The following is a 22097-nucleotide window of genomic DNA, read 5'->3' as shown; positions in this document are numbered from 1 at the left end:
AGCACAGGTTCCGGACGCGCAGGCTCAGCGGCCATGGCTCACGGGCCTAGCTGCTCTGCGGCATGTGGGATCTTCCTGGACCGGGGCACGAACCCGAGTCCCCTGCATCGGCAGGCGGACTCTCAACCACTGCACCACCAGGGAAGCCCTGAGATATGTTTTTAAAATGTTACAGATTAGGTATTTTATCTTTTAGTTTAGAAAGTTGCCTGATTAGGGAACCAATAATACTGTTAATCGTTTTAGCATAAAAGATGAAGCTTTGGAGAGAATTTTGAGATAAGAAAGATTTTCTAATACCCTTTCCTTTTTTCCTGTACTTCTAAATACTAAAATGAAGCAGCTGGTAAACTTGATATAATTTCATTGTAGCAAGTAACTAAATGTATATTCCCTTGCCTGGTGTTTGCAATGTTGTATAAAGGTGATTACATTGAATCATTTGTTTAGACTTATGGGACAGGGAATAACTCAGTCACTAGTAGTTAGGTTTTGAATGGACAAACTGAAATTAACAACAAGGAGATGATGTAGCTCAGGTGGAGGGAGGAGAGGGTTTATCAAGTTAGGAACCTTTCTGTGCTTCTTCATTTTCCTACAATGATTCTTCGGAATAAATAAAATCTTAGGTTATTGGAAATGGGCATTTTTGCAGCCTTCTGAAATATTAGCAGTGGCTAAAATTCTGCCCGAGCATAAACCTAGTTCTTTCAGTGTTTGATTTTTTGGTAAAGCAACAGAAATATAAGGAAATTAAGGCTTAAATATGCTATCTTTTAAAGTTAAGTTCAGCTATGTCATTGCTTGTATCTTCTAATTTAGTAGTGTAGATATGACTTATAATCAGAAAAAGGAAAACCAACTACAATTATTCTTTAAAAATCCAGAAAGCAAGTCCTAATTCCTTTATGCTGATCCAATAACTGATTCCTAATAACCAAGCCATGCTATATTTATTTTTACCTGTGTTGCAGAATTTCCCTGTGATCCATAGAGAACTCAATTTGAGGGCAGGGTTGTTTATGTTTTGAGGTACATATTGTTTAAGTATCAGTGTTCTTCCATGTAAATTTATGTAAAGTTTTCATTTTTACTATTTCAGCCTTTTTATTATTTCCTGTTTCATTAAAATGTTTCCCTTTAAAACTATTTAGAATTAAACTGATAAAATTACAAATTTATGTAATCTGTTACATGTCATATATGTAGACACATTCATACAATCAACATTTTTTTCATTAGGCAAAAAAGGATAAAATTGTCTTTGGAAAGAAAACTAATTTGAAATTTCGTATTTCTATAACTAATAGAACTCATATAGAAAGTGAACATTATGTTGGATAATATATATATATTTATGCAGTTGGGGTAACATCTGTTCTGGGAAAATCACTTTCTTTTTAATCTTATTAACATGTTTTTTTCTTTTAAAAATAAATCTCCAAACAGGGAGCTGGGACAAATGAAAAAGTCCTGACAGAAATTATTGCTTCAAGGACACCTGAAGAACTGAGAGCCATAAAGCAAGTTTATGAAGAAGGTAACTGTTTCGAATTACATCTCCCTTCACTTCCGCTGTCACTTTGTCATTTCTCTAAAGTGAATGGAGTTCTTTGGAGTTATAGGAGGGCAGGCCATACGTGATTTCTGGATGAGTGAAGGAATGAGTAAACAAATAAGCAACCGTTCAAGCTAGTTTCTCTTTCAGTAGGGAAGAGACTGCCTTTTTCTATACCTATAACTACTTTAGTATTTGTAAGAAACTTCTGTTGAGGATGGGACTTATTTTCATATAGGATTTACAGTCAGTGTTGGGATATACAGGTTGTCTCTTTCACTTTACATTTAAGATGTAAGTGGTTTTTCTTCCTTAAAAATTTCAGTTTTATGTTGGTAGAAGTTAAGAATTACTAAAAAGGAAAAGAAACCTTGTCCAAATCAGAGTCGATAATGTCTGAGTAAATGTATGTCATTCTAGCTAAGGGGGGTGCTTGACTACTCTGCATTTTGACTTTCTTTTTGGTGTCTTTTCTTTTGCATTTTTAAATTTTTTGTGTGTGAAAAAAACCCTATATTTCAATCTGAAGCATATCCTGTTAATGGAACCAAGAAAATGTAATAAAAAGCAAAAGTAGGGAGTTCTTTTCTCATCAGATTTTCTGTAAAAGACTCTGCCCTCTGCGTGACTTAGGAGGATCAGACTGTCCAGATGGTCAGCTCAGTCAACAGACCTCCAAGCCTAGTGCTTGCAGCTAGGAAAATGGGTCCCTATCTTGGCATTAGTTGGTTAATCTTAGAAATGGCCCTGTAACCCAGCAAGTTAGAATGGTGTGAAATTTATGGCCACTAAACAATTACCTTTTTTTTTTTTTTTTTTTTTTTTTTGCGGTACGCGGGCCTCTCACTGTTGTGGGCTCTCCCGTTGCGGAGCACAGGCTCCGGACGCGCAGGCCCAGCGGCCATGGCTCACAGGCCCAGCCTGCTCCACGGCATGTGGGATCTTTCCGGACCGGGGCACGAACCCGTGTCCCCTGCATCAGCAGGCGGACTATCAACCACTGCGCCACCAGGGAAGCCCAACAATTACCTTTTGAAGCGCTGGAATCTTTCTTTCCTGCTCCTCTTTTTGTAGTTGGATAGGACCCAACCACTAAGGCAGAGGTGATACATGTATCTCAGCTGCAGGTGATCACGCTTGAGTTTTTACCTGATATAATATTCACATATCTCCTTCTGGGGTTGTTGACATTGATGAATGAGCCTTTGTGCTGCCGGGTGACAGATGGGGTGCCACAAGAGGTATAGTAACTGTGTGTGGTCCATCCAGTCAGCCGTGCTGTTGCGCACTAGCTATGTGTCCAGCAGCGTACTGGCTGTCATGAATGATGCAGAAGATGCACATAACAAAGCTCCTGTCCTCAAGGAGTTTGCAGTCTATTTAGGGATGACATGACTTAGAAAAAACTGCAAGAGTTACAGGATAGTAAAGTTCAAACATCGAACATGTTTAATGAGAGAATTCATTCAGAGAAGAGAGGTCATTTTGGCTTTGGATGTCAGGAGAGACTTCTTCACAGTGCAGTCAGACACTGAGCCAGGGTTTCAAGACTAGATAGGTTTCGAGTGGGTGAAGAAGGCATTTTTGGTCAAGGTCCACCCACTGTCTGCCATGGCATGGAGACCAGTTTGAGAAAAGTATACTGAGGGAACAAAGAGAATGTGACTGTAGTGGAGGGAATGTGCATGTCCATTGTGGAGATAAACTGAATAAGTGCAGTTAGGCTCTGTTACACATGGTTTTGTATGACTGGATTAGAAGTTTGGACTTGGTTCAAAAGCATTGTAAGCTCCTGAATGGATAGTAGAGTATTAAAGGGACAATTGAGGTCAGGAAGAACATTTGAATTAAGAGGCTGATTAGTTAGCTGTGTTGGGAGAGGTAAGCTGGGCAGTTATGGCTCAGCCTAGGCTGGTGGGAGGTATGAGGCAAATCAGAGAGAGGAGAAATATAAATGGATTTGATGGTTGATTATATATAGGTGTTGGAGTAGAGGAAGGAATAAAAAATTCCTTCAAGGTTTTGTATTTGAGCAACTGATTGAAGTAGATATGTATCTTTTGTATTTTTAGAAGTGTCAAACTTTTAAACTTTGTCTCCTTTCAAATAATGATGAAATGTTTAAATGCCTTAGAGTAATACCTCCTTTCCTTCAATGGCAGCTGGTTGTGAGACGGTGAAAAGTGCCTGTAGACTCTTGTAGATCCTGGTTTTCCCCTTTGCTGTGGCTTTATGTCTGTCGAATAGCTGGAAATGGAGGGGAGAAGGGCATATTTTAAAATATCACTGCTGTCTCTCAGAGTTAACTTTATTTGTTGCAGAGGAAAAATATCTTATTAGGAGAAGGAATGCCCATGCCCCAAAGGAAAAAAAAAACTCAGAATATTTGAGAGTGGAAGACCTTTCGAGATGAATCATGTAAAACATTTGAAAGAAAGGGAAACAAAGTTTAAAATTAAGATTGATTGTATTTTAGAGACTTTCCAGTACGATCATGTATCTGATTAATAACAGATTAATAACTACATTGGTTGAGAGCATTTCTAAATGGCCGAGCCATGATTTAGGTTTGAACTGAGTGCTTTTGGGAGACTTTAATTTCTTTTCTTCCAGCCACTCACCACTTAAAACATTTGCCTTCAGTCTTCAGAGTGCTCAGAGAAGCATGAACTATTATGCTAATCAGATATTTCTTATGTCTCTTCCATTTGATTAATGGGGCAAGATATCCTTTTCTAGTTGAAAGAAGCTGTAAATAAGTGTGAAATTATTCTGTTGCAGAATATGGCTCGAGCCTGGAAGATGATGTGGTGGGGGACACTTCAGGGTACTACCAGAGGATGTTGGTGGTCCTCCTTCAGGTATTGGGTGGAGGCTCTTTGTGGTTTAAAAAATCTGAAGCCGGACTGGTCTGAATCTAGTTAAGTCAAGTCACTTAAAATTCTTTTATCTATTTCTGGTACTTGCTTGATTCTGGCTGTGTGGTGCCAGTGTGTGTTTGTGTTTCAGAACATCTGACCTGAACTCGTAATAGCTAACTCATAGTTTTTTGTTTTTTGTTTTTTTGGATATCACTGTCCTCTTTTATTCATAGATTTTAAAATCAAGAGGGTCAGGTTGGTTTTGGACAGTGTTTGTGTGATAATGTAAAAATACTGTAGGATTGATAAGATCTTAATTAATGCATATTATTCCTAAGAGAAAAAGCTTTATGTGCATAACCATTAGGTGGAACCGTTTTTTCTTTAGAACAAAAATACTCATGTAATGCAACAACATGACATATTATCTCTTCTAGGCTAATAGAGACCCTGATGCTGGAATTGATGAAGCACAGGTTGAACAAGATGCTCAGGTGAGTGAGACTTAATCTGTGATGACTTTATTATGACATAAATGAAAAAAGAATCCATGCTAATGGCAAATCATAATATGTTGTAATAGCATCTAAAAATAGTCTAACGGGTCGTTTACAAATCATAAGACCCATGTAAGTAGATGGCCAACAAAATGTTTTATCCCAAGGCTGAAATGAAATAAAATAAATTACATGTAAATAATGAGTTCCACCTGGATATGTTATTTTCCTTTAGATTATGGGACATTCTCAAAATAGAGAATTTTACAAGAAAACCAGGTGTTATGGATGGTACTGCCAATGTGGCAGTCTCTCCGTAGAAAAGGATAAAGAAGAAAAAATACTTTAGTGGTAAATGGTGTTTTATTACATAATAGATGACACGTTATTGTAGAATTTGAAAATTCCTCCACCTTTCCTTTGATAGACTTCTAAACAGGATTGTTCTTTTGTCAGTTGCTCTTTAGTCACTCCCTAATGAAATTTTATACTTAAGTGGCTTTTAAATTCCATTATTGTCTCAGTATGGTTTATAAAGTAGTCAAATGTAGGAAATAAGTGTTAGGAAATTTGAAACATGAGACCTGAAAACTGGAAAATGGTAATAAAGGAATTACTTGGGTTCTTAGAATCACATATCGTAGTCCTGTCTCTCTGGTCACATGTTTCCAATATAGGCGTACCTTGGAGATATTGTGGGTTTGGTTCTAGACCACCACACTAAAGTGACTATCACAGTAAAGCAAGTTACATGAATTACTTTGGTTTCCCAGTGCCTATAGAAGTTATGTTTACACTATACTTCAGTAACTATGCAATAGCATTATATCTAAAAAACAGTGTACGTCCCTTAAATAATTCCTCTTCAGGGGTCAGTCCTCAAATTAGCTGCTTTTCAGGTCTCCCTGCCTGACCCCCAGGTGTGTGTCAGCTGCTCCTTCCAGGGGAGACTATAGCATCTCAAGCTTCCTGCCACAGTTCTTGCCACCTAATATGGAAGCTGCCTATTTACTTGACTGACCACCCAGGGCACTCTGAGCTGTCAGTTCAATCTGTATCCTTTGTCCCTAGCATATGGTTAGCACTTAGTAACTATGAGTTGCTGACGAGTGACCCAATGCATAACTCTAACATAGAGGGGATCATTTCTGTTTTCTCGATAAGGAAACTGAAGCTCAGGGGTTCGAGAAACAAGCCCATGGCCCCCACTGAGTGGGAATGGAGCTGGAATTTCCACCTGGGCCCATCTGACCCCAAAGCCCTTCCTCTTTCACTAGACAACAGTCTTGGCGTTCTTACCTGTTAGCTCCTTTCTCTCCTTTCTGCTACGGTAAAACAGGCTTAGTAAGTATAGATTGGAAGGAAAGATCTCGCTTAACCCTGCCTGCTTACAGACCCGTCCTCCCAAGCTGTTAGGGGCTTTGCTCATTGCTGAGACGAGCCTGTTGCTTTCCAGGCTTGCACTGTCTGTGGGTCTGTAGGAGATGTGCTGGTTCTCACACTCCTGCTCTCAGGACTGGTCTCATCCTGCTCTCTGGATGCTTTTCAGCGGTCGTGGTCACGGTGAAAGGAGCAGCTTAATAGTCTCAGACGACTGCAGTGAGGCCTGCATTAGCGGGCGGTGGGCAGATTTCCCAGCACAGCTGGTGGTGTGACGAGAGCACCGCTGCAGTGTGAGGCTGCTGAACGGGAACAGTACATTTGTACCTCGTTTTCATTGATTTCTCTGCTTGGAGCACTCACTGTGGAGCAGTGCTTCTCAGACTTTAATGTGCCTATAAATCCTTTGGGGATCTCCTTAAAGTGCAGATTCTGACTCAGTAGGTCTGGGTGGGGCCTGGGATCTGCATTTCTAACAAGCCCTCAGGTGATGCCTGTGCCGGTCCTGGGGCCACAATTTGAGTACTGAGGCTATATAGGCATCACTTAACCTCTGCTGCAGGGGATATGACCATTCAGAACCCTGAAGGGGAAACTTTGTGCATCTGAAAACTGACTTACGAAGTTACTTTAACATACCCCTGAAATAGTATCCAGGCTTTCTTTACCTTTTCAGTGACCAGGGACAACACAGAATACAGGCTGGCTGTTGATCTTTGATTCATAAAAATCTTATTAATTAATTCAGCATGTTGAAAACAATTACCCTTTCAGCATTATAAAAAAGGAACACACCCATTTATACCTTGTAGCAAGGGTACCTGGGCTGTTATCACTGATGGGAATTTCAGGTTTCTTAATTGAGAGTCATCCAACTAAGGGGCCCTTTTATAAGCATTTGAATTTTTTTCCCTACTGATACCTGGCACTAAGAGGATTCCTGTTATTTCAGGGATTTGATAAGCCTCAATGAGTCATTCACCTGGGAATTGAACATTTTGTAGTTAATTCACTTAACTTTTTAACATTTTTAATGCGTTGAACTGATTTTACTTTCTCCCCTACCAAATCCTTGTTTTATGCTTTCTCTGGAGAGAAAGTTGAACTCTTAAAGGAAGGAGGGAGAAGGGAGTCAATGCTTATTGAGTACCTGCTATTGATTGCCTGACACTGTTCAGTGCATTCATTATGTGAGTTATATAATCTCCATTAATGACTCTATAGAAATATTATTCCTACTGTGTAGGTGAAGACACTGAGGCTCAAGAAGAGGTTAAGTAACTCATGAAAGACTCACAGATAGGACAGGACCAGTTCTATTTTTTTTTTTTTTTTTTTTTTTTTTTTTGCGGTACGCGGCCTCTCACTGTTGTGGCCTCTCCCGTTGCGGAGCAGAGGCTCCGGACGCGCAGGCTCAGCGGCCATGGCTCACGGGCCCAGCCGCTCCACGGCATGTGGGATCTTCCCGGACCGGGGCACGAACCCGTGTCCCCTGCATTGGCAGGCGGACTCTCAACCACTGTGCCACCAGGGAAGCCCTGGACGAGTTCTATTTTGATTCCAAAACCTCTGTACTTTGCACTGAACCAGAGGTTATCAAACTGCTTGGGCTAAACTGTAAAGCCCCCTCTGAGGGAAGGGGGAGGGTGAGGAGATGTGAGGGTCCCTCATCCAGAAGAGCTCCGTGGATATTGGGCAGCCTCATTTAACCCTTACATTAAGACAAGACAAAACAAAAGACTTTTAAATATTGCTGTATATGATGATACTGTCATTATTATTGCATATGATTCAGTTAGTAGTAGTTTTAGACTAGGTAATGATCCCAAACGTAATTCTTCCAAGAAAATTAAGAGATTATAGTTAAAAGTAGCCATCTCACCAGGTTTTTCCATACAACTGCTACAGCTACTAGAGAACATCCCTAGAAATATAGAACAATTGGTAAGAAAGAGGCTTCAGCAGCGCTTGCAGTATTGTACAGGATGAGCCCTTCACCACTTTTAGGCATTAATGTATACGTATATCTCATCTGTGTGTGGAAAACATACTAGAGGTAGTAGCCAGTATCTTTGGGATGTTGATATTCTTGGTAATTTAAATTTCCTTATTTATGTTTTTTCTCTGTTTTATAAAATTTATCAATGAACATGTGTAATTTTTGTAATTAGATTAAAAAAGTTATCTTAAGAGAGGTGTACAGCACCCTGATAGAGTTCTAAGGTTTAGATACTTGCATGACTTTCGTAGTAACACTCTTTTTAGTTTTGAAGAGCATGTTCACATGACCAGGATTGATGTTGTGTGTTTTTATCATTAAAATAAATTAATTTCAATATTGAGCGTAGGGATGATTCTCTGGAAGTGTAATACAAAATAGATCTGTAGTAGCGTAGTCTATATTCTTAAACACACTGTGATCAAAATTCCTACATCCAAACACGTGCTTTGATCACCTCGTATCATTCGTTTTGCCACTTGTGGCCGTAAAGGCAGCTCGGGGTAGTGGTCTCAGCAGATTGCGTTTGGCTTGCTTTAACAGGTGTACTTACCTTGGAATGATTAAAAGGGTAGTATAGACATTTTAAAGATTGGTGCTTTGGGTTTTAATAAATAAGCTACAACCCAATAAGTGGACTCAGAGTTAATGATGTTTGTATATAATTTTTTCAGCAATGATATGGACATTGGAAAGCATATATTCTTTTCCATGTAAAAAGGTAAATGTGGACACTCAAACTACTCAACAAGTATATGTTAAGTGCCTGCTGTATGCCAGGCACTGTGCTGTACTCACAATGTTTTAAAAATTCGTTGTGATCTCTTAAAAATGGGAAAACTTTTTGTAGCTAGCATTGGTTAAATTTCAGCTGTAAAGAGAGAATATGGAGTTTTATCATGTATTACTGAACAGCTACAGAGCAAGCAAAACGAAAATGCAGACCCCTTAGCTCCTAGTTAAACTTTCCCAGTCTGTAAATGGATGTATCAGCAGTGAGGTAGGTAATCAGAACTTTCCACCAACCATATCATTGCTCCTGGAAGTCATGGTAGGCATTTTGGGGACATTTAACCTGGCACCATTGCTCTGCTTTATTGCTTTGCCACAGTTTAGTGGCAAGCTCCCAAGTAGCCCCAGACTTAGTGAGCTAAGTTTCAGAGTAGGAAACATCAGAACTGAACAACGTAAGATGATGAATCAGGCAAATTCATATTCAGGGAGTAAAACCCAAGTGTGATTAAGAACCTGGACATGAGATGGGAGAACAATTTATTAATTGAGGTTGAAATTTTCACAGGCTTTGTTTCAGGCTGGAGAACTTAAATGGGGAACAGATGAAGAAAAGTTTATTACTATCTTCGGAACACGAAGCGTGTCTCATTTGAGAAGGGGTGAGTGATAAAAATGTGTATGATACGTATGGTACTTTGATTAATTTTGAAAGTACGGGAGTCAGTATGCCAAAATACCTGCTGCATAACAGGCCCTTGCTGAATGGATCAGTTTTTAAATTTCTTCCTTTTGGTGACCTTGAGAAATCTCATAGTTCTCTGCTTCTCTTGTAGCTTTTACAAAACTTAGAGATCCTTAGTCCACTCTTTGCTATCAGGGTGATGAGGGAGATAGGCCTCTAGATTGTTACTCATAGTGACAAATCACTGAGCTGTAGCTCACTACAAGTATTTCCTCTTAGATAGTGGTACCTAAGAGCTCACTTCTGGGTATTCATCAGTACTTGCGGTATCAAGTGGGAATAAGTTCACTGGCAAGTGACAGAAAACCCTACTAATAGTGGCTTTAATATTGGGCTTTCTGTAGGTAAGATTCCTTGGCTGATTTGGCAGGACGTAGGCTCTTTCTGTTTTCCTTCTCCACTGTCCTTAGCGCTTTGGTTCTCTTTCTCATCTTCAGTACCTCATTGTCACACAATGACTGCTGTTGCTCCAAACATGCCAACCATTTTCACAGCAAGAAGAAAAGAAAGGGGTAAACTCACCATATCTGTCTATTACTTTTAATTGGGAAAGAGAAAGATTTTTCAGAATCCTCTCCCACAGATTTCCCTTTAGATCTCATTGGTTATAACCAGTAAGGAGGGGATGGGAAATGAGTGAACAAAGAACACTTAGAATCCATTGTTTCGGGCTTGGCACGTTGAGGCTCTGAACAAAATCAAGGTCTGTCAGCAAGGAGAAAGGGGAGATTTGTGTTTGGTAGGACAGTGCCTGGTTAGAGGAAGTATCTTTCTGGAAAGAGTGATTCTTATGTGATTCATAAATTGTCCTGTTTTCTAGTGTTTGACAAATACATGACTATATCAGGATTTCAAATTGAAGAAACCATTGACCGAGAGACTTCTGGTAATTTGGAACAGCTGCTCCTTGCTGTCGGTAGGTAATTTTATAATGTATATAATATTCATGGTGTTAAGAGGTAAAGTATTTTATTCAGTTGAAGCTGTATCTGAAAATAACCATCTATTTCTTTATTAAAAAAGAGCTTATCATGATATTTGGGTGAAGCAAACTCCTAAATTTCCAATTCAAAATCTGTCTTGATGTTGGAAATACGTGAACTATCTGGTTATTTCATTTAATCTTATGGAAACATTAAGAGAATTGTTTAAAACTCATTTTGAAGCTGCATTAAAAGTATTACTGTTTCATTGTGAACCTGAAATGTGGGCATTGTAATCTCAGGCTTGTAAATGTTACTTCTGGTATCTGTGGAATTTTATTTTTCTTTAGAATACCATCCTCACAGTTTTGAAGCAGACTGAGAAACTGGAATCTGATTTAGAATAAGTATCTTTGACATAACGGAAGATGTGTGATAGTGGTTATTTTTCTGAGTAAATAGTTTAGAATTTTATTTTAGCTAAATATTCAGAATAACCTGGAAAAATGGGAGAAACGAGTTTGCGCAGTTTGTTGTCGTATTGCGTGCTCACCAAATTCCAGGGAGGATCTAGTTTGTGAGTTCCCTGTGGTCCCCGTTTTCATGTGGGTTTGGAGTGAACCTCTGTCTGCTGTTTGTTCTGAGTATCTGGTGTTGAGCTGAAGCTTCTGTGCTCTCTGTCTTCTGGAGAATAAGCTACATGTGTGCATGTACCAGCACTAACAGTAACCTTTCATTTGAGTCCACAGTTAATGAACTTTAACAGAAATCTTTTAGATGACCCCTTCATAATAGAATACACATAAAAGTTATGACAGATTCAGTTACTGGTGGCTGTTTTCTTAAGCATTGGAGAAGAACACACCGCCCCCAATCAAGGATTTGTTATTTTTGTATATTAGGGAATTTTTATGACAGTTTCTGAAGCTAAGCAGACTGAGTTCTGAGGAGCCCTAACATACAATAGATATGTGCGTGTTCGGGGAAGATACTCTTTTCTGTTACCAGTTTATCTGGATGTTTCTACCAAAATGGGTGAGTCTCGTGCTGCTCTGTGTGAATTATGGACATTATATCCATAGAATACCTATGTTAAGATTACAGACAGTCTAAGTTTTGTCAGATGAGATGGGGTAGTAATCTTACATTATTTGCTTGAATATATTGGAATGAAAACTCCCAGGAGGTTTGTATAATTTACTGGGGATGAACAAGGTTGTGGCATAACAGCCCAGGCTGCCAAAACTGTTAAAGCAAAAAGGTGCTCATAGAAGAAAGGGGCACTGAAAAACTTGCAGCCCCTGTCCTACGTGCCTTTCTGTGTAGAACTCAGAACTCTAAGGAAAACTCAAACCTGTATCTATGGAGATTCTCTGTAGTCAGATCAGAGCAGCTTGCAAATGAGCAGCTCTTGAGCCTGTGTTACTTTCATACTGTATTTAAGTAGAGCTATAAGCGTCAGGCAGCTTTGATTTTAATTACTTTATCCTTTTCACATCAGAATAGCACGTGACCATTATATTACTTATTTTTGTAGTGAAATCCATTCGCAGTATACCTGCCTACCTTGCAGAAACCCTCTACTATGCTATGAAGGTAAGTGCATGCCTTGAGTCTTCTGTCTAATTAATTTATCTCTCTAGTATGTTTTAGATGATAGACTTTGAGGCTTTTTTCCTCCTTAAAACAGGTAGTTCAATTCTACTAAATTGTTTTACTTTATTGACTCACCCCAACTCAGGGGAGTGTGATGCTATAATTGACATTTTTAAACATGTGCCTCTCTTTTGTTCTTTTTTAAAGGGAGCTGGGACAGATGATCATACCCTCATCAGAGTTGTGGTTTCCAGAAGTGAGATCGATCTGTTTAACATTAGGAAGGAGTTCAGGAAGAATTTTGCCACCTCTCTTTATTCCATGATTAAGGTAGTGGAACCTTTCTTTAAATGTTGAGAAATCCACAGCAGCCCAGTGCATAGCTTGCAAGACATGGGTGGGAGAACCTAATTCCTGTGTTAAGTTTAGAGTTTTAGGGATGTGATTAGAGCCGTGAATTACAAAGTTTGGCATCATGTCCCCTGAAGTACGGGTGATGGCTCCTGAGTGAAAGACTGGCTCTCGGTGAAGGCCGAGGCTCCTGGTGAGCTTAGAAGCATTATTTAGTAGTGGTGACAGATGACTCACTAAACCCAGTCTCGTCCACGGTAATAATATGTTGGTTCTTTCTGCCTTTTATCAGTTCCAGCTGTCTTGATTAGTTTCTCCTTTCTTTCATATCAGTGTTTGCTTTCTTTATTGTCTGTTATCACCTTATCTCTGGTATTGGTTCATAGTTCGGGAAAGAACCAACCAGGTCATATCAGGAGTAAGTAAAGAGCTTAAGTATTACTGTCATTTTCATCCTTTTAAAAGCAAGGGACACTGTGGCCTATAATTAAATTTGGCTTAAAGCCTTTTGACTTCCTCATTCTTTCTTTTCCTCTCTCCCTCCCTCCCTCCCTCCCTCCCTCTGTCTGCCTTTCTGTCTTTTTTTGTCTCTCTGTCTTGGTCTTTCTCTTTGATAAAGGGGAATGTGGGCTGTGTGCAAAGCAGCATCTCAGTTGAGAAAGCATTGAACTTTGTGTGTGCGTCGTGTGCTGGGCTGAAGGGTACTAGAGAGTTCTCCCAGTGACTCATAGCTTGAAACGTTAACTTATCCCACACATCTGTGCATGACACAAGCAGAGGCAAAATGTACCTTACCCTTTTGTCTTTGAGGCAAAGCCATAACAGCCAGGCGGTCCCAGCCTTGCCCCCCATAGCCAGCCATATGCTATGTGATAAGACAGGGGTCCCCAACTCCCGGGATGTAATGCCTGATGATCTGAGTTGGAGCTGCTGTAATAATAATAGAAATAAAGTGCACAGTAAATGTAATGCCCTCAAATCATCCCGAAACCATCCCCTGCCCCCCGGTCCTTGGAAAAATTGTCTTCCATGAAAACAGTCCCTGGTGCCAAAAAGGTTAGGGACTGCTGTGATGAGAGACTTAGAGTTTGTTTAGAAACCTTGACTTGAACATGGTTGTAAAAGCTTCCCTGTTCTCTGCGTTACTAGAGGGAAGAACATACTTCACTGTCTTAGGTAGAACTGTGCTTTTAAGGGGTGAAATTAGAAAGTTAAACATCAGTTGCATCAGTAGGAAATTCTCTGTAAAGCATTCCTGTTGTGAAAGGCACTCACAGAGAGATTACCCACATGGGGGAAACGTCATGTGAATAAAACCTGTTGCCAGATACGTCTTAGTTTTTTATTTTCTTTGGCTTCTGTGAGTCATGGGGGTTAACGGAGTACATTTGGGTTTCAGGGGGACACATCTGGGGACTATAAGAAAGCCCTCCTGCTGCTCTGTGGAGAAGATGACTGATGTGCGCCTGGAGAGAGACCCTGCACCGTGCCTGCCACCGTCGCCACTGCCTTCCTGCAGCGCATCTCACTGCACTTCTTGCACGCCAGAGCGTGGCACGTTGCCTTATTCATGCCAGCATGCTATGACCAAAACATATATGTTGTAGAAGAAAATAGTAGTGCTCCTTTCTGATCTTCGCTTAAAATCCTTCTCCTTGACTGTCGTAGTCCTGAAGTGTACTTATGTTACTAAGACTGAAGTCTGGATCATTTATATTTTCCTTTAAGGGGTCAGACTGCTTTCAGCCTTTTTTAAAAACTTCATTTATATTAAATTGATAACCGCATTACCTTAACCAGAACCTTAGCCTTGAAATTGTGAACTCCTGGAAACGTTATTAATCAAGTTTGCTACTAAATTAAACCTGAAACATTATGGAGGTTGCATTCAAAGGGTTAATGAATAATAAACGTTTCCTTCCTCCTGAATTACGTGTGGGTGTATGTCTAAAGAAAACTTATTTAATTTACCTACTTAACAATGATATGTTTTTTCAAGCTAGTCGGTTGACAGTGTTGTCAGTTGACAACTGAATTTATAGTTGGCTTTTGGGTGAAAAGCTTGAAATACAACATGCAAAATGAATTGTCTGTGCAGTGTGGAATGAGGGAAGAGTTGAAGGGGGTCTCTGATTTATTGGTGGCGTGTTTATGTGGGCATCAATTAAAGCAATGCTTATGTTAGTTGCTTAGTAGAAAAGCTGATTTTAAAACTTAACCTAATATTTCAGAGTGTTACTTTTCACTCTCCTGTTATCAACTTGTTTTTCCTGTTTTCATCTACTACCTTCTTTGAGATAAAAAAGCAGGCAATATAGAGGCAAAAAGAGAGAAGTGGCTTCTTCTAATATTTACCTTTCAGTTTTCTGCTTTCAAACTGCTTCTTGAATTGGTGTCAACTTCCTTTTTTCACTTACTCCCTTATAAATGTGTGTTTTTAAAAGCAAGTGATTGCTATTAATAAGACATTTTAATAAATGGACTACTCTCCTACTGAAAACTCTTAATTAGTGATATTGTTCTTTTCACAAGCTTGGCTGGTCATCAGAATAACCGTGAGAGCTTTGAAAATTATGTGTGTGTATATATGACATGCTATTTTTTTTTTGGCAAAAGCTCCGTAGGCAATTCTAATGCAGAGCCAAGTTGAGAATCAACTGCCTCTACTGCCCCCAGCCCCACATGCTGAGATATAATTGACATACAACACTGACAGGTTTAAGGCGTACAGCATAACGGCGTGACTTAGGTATGTTGAAAAATGATTATCACAGTAAGTTTAGCTAATATCTATCATCTTGTGTAGATTAAAAAAAAGAAAGAAGAAAACGTTTCTCCTGGTGGTGAGAGCTCTTAGGGTTCTCTCCTAACAAGTTCCAAAAGGCCAGACAGCAGTGTTAAGTATAGTTACGTTGAACGTTACATCCCCAGGACTTACTTACCTCATAACTGGAAGTTTGTACCTTTTGTCCACTTTCTTCCAATTCCCCACTCCCCACCCCTGCTTCTGAGAGCCACAAATCTGACCTCTTTTTCTATTAGTGTTTGTTTGCTTTTTAGATTGTACATATGAATGAGATCGTGCAGTATTTGTCTCTCTCTGACTTATTTCACTCAGCATAATTCCCTCAAGATCCATCCACGTCGTCCCAAATGGCAAGAGGTTCATTTTTACGGATGAATAATATTCTGCTCTGTGTGCGTGCGTGTGTGTGTGTGTGTGTGTGTGTGTGTGTGTGTGTGTGTATAGCTATCACTTTCTTTGTTCATTCATTGATGGATACTTAGGTTGCCTCTATGTCTTGACTACTGTAAATAATGAACATGGGGGTGCATATATCTTTCTGAGTTAATGTTCTCATTTTCTTTGGATAAGTACCTAGAAGTGGAACTGCTGGATCATATGGTAGTTTTAATTTTTTGAGGACCCTCCATGCTCTTTTCCATGGGGGCTGTACAAATTTACATTCCCACCAACAGTACACAACGGTTCCCTTTTCTCCACATTCTCGTCAACGTTTGTTATTTCTTGTCTTTTTCATAATAGCCATTCTAACGGGCAAGATGATGTCTCATTGTGATTTGGATTCACATTTTCCTGATTAGTGACGTTGAGCACCTTATCATGTACCTGTTTTGGCCATCCGTATGTCTTTTATAGAAAAATGTCTATTCAGATCCTCTGCCCATTTTTTCATTGGATTATTTTTTGTTATTATTATTTGAATTCTTTATATATTTCAGATATTAACCCCTTATCGGACATATGATTTGCAAATATTTTCTCCCATTCTGTAAGTTGCCTTTTAATTTTGTTGATGGTTTCCTTTGCGAGGCAGAAGCTTTAGATTGATATAATCCCACATGTTTATATTTGCTATTGTTGCTTTTGCTTTTGGTGTCCAAAAAATCATCACCAGGACTGATGTCAAGGAGCTGACCACCTATGTTTTCTTCTAGGAGTTTTTGTGGTTTCAGGTCTTACATTCAAATCTTTAATCCGTTCTGAGTTAATTTTTGTGTATGTTGTAGTTTAGTGGTCCAGTTTCATTTTTTTACATGTGGCTGTAAATTTCCCAGCACTGTTTATTGGAGAGACTGTTCTTTTCCCATTGTATATTCTTGGCTCCTTTGTCAGACATTAATTGACCATATATCTCTAGGTTTATTTCTGGTCTCGATTCTGTTGTGTTGATCTGTGTGTCTGTTTTTATGCCAATACCAGACTGTTTTGGTTACTGTAACTGTGTAATATAGTTTGAAATCAGAAAGCATGTTGCCTCCAACTTTGTTTTTCTTTCTCCAGATTGCTTTGGCCATTCGGCGTCTTTTGTGGTTACATACAAATTTTAGGATTGTTTGTTCTATTTCTGTGAAAAATACCATTGAAATTTTGATAGGGATTGCATTGAATCTGAGGATTGCTTTGGGTAATATGGACATTTTAACAATATTAATTATTCTAATCTATGAACATGGAATATCTTTCCATTTATTGTGTCCTGAATTTCTTTCATCAATGTCTTGTAGTTTTCAGTGTAGAGGTTTTTCACCTCCTTGGTTAAATTTATTCCTAAGTATTTTATTCTTCTTGATGCAATAGTAAATGGAATTGTTTTCTTAATTTCTGTTCCTGATAGTTTGTTATAGGTGTATAGAAATGTAACAGGTTTATGTATATATATTTTTTATCCTGTAACTTTACTGAATTCATTTATTCTAGCAGTTTTTTAGTGGAGTCTTTAGGGTTTTCTCTTTAGTATCATGTCATCTGCAAAAAATGACAGTTGTACTTCTTCCTTTTAGTCTGCTGTCTGTGTGCTGTGCCCTGAGTAGGGGTAACCAGTCAAGGATTATTTGTTTGTAAGAGTCCTGTGGGACATATGAGTGCAAGCCCTGCTGGCCACCAGAGCCAGGTAACCACGAGATGTCTCCTGATCAGTAGCTGCAAAAATTGTTGCATCATACAAGTGCACAAGCTCCTTCCTGGGAGAGACTGGCAGTCTGGAGCGAGGCAGAGTGAGTGTGCAAAGATGTCACCCACGGGCATCCTTCCCCAGAGAGCACCTCTACAGGTCTCTATAATTGTGCCAAACCAGAAGCCTGCCCTCTTATCAAAGCTCCAAGATAAGCAGATAGGCCTCTTACACAGAAAGACTGGGGGTGTGTTTTTGTCTGCTCTCTGTGAAGTGCCCTGAGAGTGGCAGTCTGCCAAGAACTATCCCCACATTTGTTACAGCCTCAGGAAGGCAAGCAGCGCTGACCACCAGAGCCAAGGGATCAAGGGGTGTCCCCTGGGCGGCATCCACAAAAACCAGGGCACCGGACTAAAAACTGGGGCACCAGATATGTGCCCAAGCTCCCCTACGGGAGATACCGGTAACCTGGACCGTGGCAGAGGGAGAGCACGAAGATAGTGCCTGCCCTCCAGGGTCTCTGGAGAGAATTACAGTTAGCTCTACGCTGTTGTGTTCAGTTAGAAACCTGCCCCTCAGGATGCAGCCAGGAAGATAATAATAGGCCTCTTTCACAGAGAGACTGGGTGCCTCAGTCTTTTGCATCTCTGCTGTGGCTGGGGGTAGCCAGTTAGGAGCTCTTTCACCATTTGTTACAGTTCCACGGGACCTGTGCCTGTGAGCTGCGCTGGCCGCCAGAGCAGGCGATTTAGATTTGGACACATCTGGGCAGCAGCCGCAACACCTGGAGCACCAGATGAGTGTGTAAGCTCTTTTCTGGAGATACCAGTGGCCTGGAGCGAGGCACAGGGAGAGTGAGATACGGTGCCTGCTGGCCTCTATCTTTGGAGAATATTTCAGGAGGCCTTTAGAGGTGTGTTCAGTTAGATGCCTGCCCCTCAGACTGACACCTTAAGATATTCACACAAGTCTCTTTCACAGAAAGTGTGGGCACTTTTCAGTTAGCTGCCTCTGTGCTGGGCCCTGGGTGGGTGATCTGTGCCAGCCTTTGAAGAACTGTTTCTCACTTTGCTGTAGTCTTGTAGGTCTCATGGGTATGAGCCCTATTGGTTTTCAAAAGCCAGATATTTTGAGGGTTTGTCAGGGGTAGGTGTTAAAAATCGGGGTGCCTGGTGTATAGTTCAAACCCTTAGCTCCTCAGGGAGAAGCTTGGGGTTTTGAGTTCTGTCCCCATTGTGGGGTGTCGCTCTGGGGTGGGGTTTATGGTGAGACTGTGTCTCAGCCTCTCCCACCTGCTTCGCTGTGGGGTTTTTCCTCATTTGTTTGATGTGTAGGAGTCACTCAGCTAGGTGTTTTTTTTTTAACCCTACAGAGGAAATTGTTCCCTATGTAGCTGTAGATTTGGTGTGTCTGTTAGGGTGAATTCAAGATCCTCCTATGTTGCCATCTTGAACCAGACTCTTGTTTTTTCTTCTTTTTCTATTGATAAGGTGAATTACATCAACTGATTTTCAAATCTTGAACAGTCTTGCATTCCCAGTATGAACTGCACTTTGTCATAATGCTTTATCACTTTTCTATGTTGCTGGATTTGTTTTGCTAATATATTTTTGAGAATTTTTGTTTCTATGTTCATGAGAGATACTGGTCTGCAGTTTTCTTTTATTGAAATATTTTTTTGTCTAGTTTTGGTATCAGAGTAACGCTACTGTCATAAAATGAGTTGGGAAGTATTTCTATTCTATCTTGTGCAAGTTTGTGTAGAACTGGTATGAAAAATTTCTTTTTATGTTTGGTACATTTTTCAGTGAAGCCTGTCATGAGCTTTTTTTTTTTTTTTTTTTGGAAACTTTTAAACTACAAATTCAAATATCTATCTATCTGATTTTTATTTTTTTAGCCATGCCGTGTGGCATGCGGGATCTTAGTTCCCCAACCAGGGAGATTGAACCTGTGTCCCCTGCATTGGAATCGTGGAGTCTTAACCACTGGACCGCCAGGGAAGTGCCACTATCTGATTTTTAATATATAGACATCACATATTTATCACAAACTCAGTGGCTTAAAATAACACAAATTATTATCTAACTGTTCTAGAGGTTGGAAATTCAAAAGCATTCTCACTGGGCTACAATAAAGGCGTTGGCAGGACTGTGCTCCATTCTGGAGGCTCTAGAGGAGAATCCATCTCCTTGTCTATTCCAGCTTCTAGAGGATGCCTGGATTCCTTAGCTCTTGGGCCCTTCCTGCCTCTTCAAAGCCAACAATTAATTCACTGCAATTTCTGCTTTCTGACCTCACATCTTCTCTGTCTCCGACTTTTTCCCTTTTTTAAGGGCCTTTGTTGTTTACACTGGTCTTGCCTGGGTAGTCTAGATGCTCTTTCCATTTCAAAGTCACATCTGCAAATACCTTTTTGCCATGTGAAGTCATGTACTCACAGATTCCCGGGATTAAGACATGGATTTTTTTTTTTTTTTGAGTGGGAGTGGGGGCATTTTTCCGCCAACCACAGATGGTTTCCAAAAAATGTTTTTGTGGTATACAGAGCATTTTCCCTTTATTAGGGTAAGAATGATGCTCTCTCTATATAAGTATATATATAAGTATAAGTATATGGTATAAGTGAAACTTCCAGATAATATATACCCTTAGTTAATTTAGCTGACATAAATGGGGAAAAACATTTTATTCCTGGATTTTGAATGTATACTTAATTTTAATGATCAAAAACCTCTGAGAATGTTTTTCCCACCTTGAACGTATGTATGTACACATGCGCTTTGAAGAATCTCCCACCAAGTCTGTGATAGTCTATCTTGTGACAGTGGGTGGTGCTGTTGGCACAAATTTACTTGCATCACATAAAACTGCACTTCTACTTAACAGAACTTGTTGACTTTTCAGCAGCAGAGGGTATTCCTACACAATCTTCCTCACCCCAACACTCAGACAAAAAGTGAATTTAAAATTTACTTCCCTACTTGGTTACTCATCTGTCACTTGGTGGCTTAGAATCATCTTGTTTTCCCTGGTTTGGGATGTTCAGTGTTTTCTGAAGCACTGGTTTGTCTTTTCCCCCTGAGATGTTTGGTAGTTAAGTCCCACCTTCTCTCCTGCTCCCAGCCCTGCAGTGGAGCATGGAGCACGTCGCCTTCCCTGTAAAGTCTTTGGATATTTTCTATGGATGATGTATATTTCTCTTCATTTTTCAACCTGACAGCATTTAAAGATACAGCCAGAGGTGCACATAGAGAGAAAAAATCCCCTTCTGCAGAATGAATTTGTCTTCTGGGTTTTGATACTTGAAGGAATATTTTAAAAATTTAAATTCACTTTTTTAAACCATTGTCTTTTCATACACAAATGTCTAAAGCTGTATTCATCACACATTCCCACAGACAAGTTTGCCCTCCCAAATTCCCTGTTTTTGGTAGTAGCTCTAAAATTCTTCTAATTATTCAGTCTCAAAACTTTGGGACTATTTTTACATCCTCCCTTTCTGTGTCTTTCATGTTAAACTAATTATCAATCAAGTCCCAATAATTCTTCCTTCATTATGTCTATCACATCTGCCCCCTCCTTTCCATTCCTGCTACTCCCCTATTTCTAGAACTAACTTATTACTACACAAATGACTTCCTTTTATTAAAGAAACATTTCTTTATTTTTTTATCAAAGCAATAAATGCACCAGGTAAAAAAGTCAAAAAATGTGGAAGTGTAAGGAAAAGAAGAAGTCCTTATCCTCTCACTTCCCAGCCTATTCCATTCCCCACTGGGGTGGGTGTCAAAAGCCTTAAATAGCCCTAAAGCCTTAAACGTTTTTATCATTTTCCATTTAAATTTTTCCAGGAAGTTTCATCCATCAAATATATATACTTGTATGTAATACTTGTAATACTACTATGTATATATACTACTCTTTCCTCATTTATTCAGTTCAAGGTTTTCTGTTGGTTCTGTGCCATAGTAGGTGGTGATCAAGCTCATCTACTCCACTTTCCTTTCATCTTCTCTTCTCCCTCCTCTCAGTGTTCTTATGTTGCTCTTTTTTGTTCCTCCCAGGTTACCTATGTACCTTTAAACAATATATTTACATTTTCATTTTTTGTTCCCACAACTGTCAAAGAATCTCTAGAACCCTCATTTGGAAGGTAAGGGTACTAGAGACACTTCACCTCTCCTCTCCCCTTTTCATCTTCCAACTCTTGTCAACTGTAATTTTGCTTTGTAAATGGTCAGGGTTAATGCTATAAACACTCTGGTCTATGATCCCAGGTAAGTCTTTTGTCAGTATATTGATTCTACAATTTGAAATGCAAAAGTTCAGATTATTGACTAAGCTCTAACCTAGGTGTGTTCTATGATTTTATTTCCCTCCTGGTATACCTTTTTTTTCACACACACACACACTGTATTTTATTTTTCCAAGAGATAAATAAACTGACACCACCTGGTATACTTTTATCTTCCAACCTCATGATATCTGCCTTTATTGTTTCTTAAGTGTCTGTAATATCCAAGCATTGTGGGAACT

The 22097-nt window shown here is 39.6% G+C and overlaps 1 protein-coding gene across 1 annotated transcript in view; it reads left to right on the top strand.

The window, feature by feature from the left end:
• The window catches only part of ANXA5 (annexin A5), a 31629-nt gene extending 17058 nt beyond the window's left edge, over positions 1-14571 (top strand). Inside the window, exons 6-13 of the mRNA XM_027103623.1 lie at positions 1450-1540; positions 4340-4419; positions 4857-4913; positions 9596-9689; positions 10593-10688; positions 12233-12291; positions 12499-12621; positions 14042-14571. Coding sequence (XP_026959424.1) covers positions 1450-1540; positions 4340-4419; positions 4857-4913; positions 9596-9689; positions 10593-10688; positions 12233-12291; positions 12499-12621; positions 14042-14101 — 660 coding nt within the window. The 3' untranslated portion in view covers positions 14102-14571. The remainder of the gene's footprint in view (positions 1-1449; positions 1541-4339; positions 4420-4856; positions 4914-9595; positions 9690-10592; positions 10689-12232; positions 12292-12498; positions 12622-14041) is intronic.
• The last annotated feature ends 7526 nt before the right edge of the window (positions 14572-22097 follow it).

The sequence above is a fragment of the Aethalodelphis obliquidens genome, unplaced genomic scaffold (genome assembly GCF_003676395.1).
Source record: "Aethalodelphis obliquidens isolate GAN/ISIS:26980383/991018 unplaced genomic scaffold, ASM367639v1 scaffold6, whole genome shotgun sequence".
NCBI classification, from domain to species: domain Eukaryota; kingdom Metazoa; phylum Chordata; class Mammalia; order Artiodactyla; family Delphinidae; genus Aethalodelphis; species Aethalodelphis obliquidens.
Note: the sequence above shows the minus strand (reverse complement) of the source record. Positions and strands in the feature narration are given on the sequence as shown.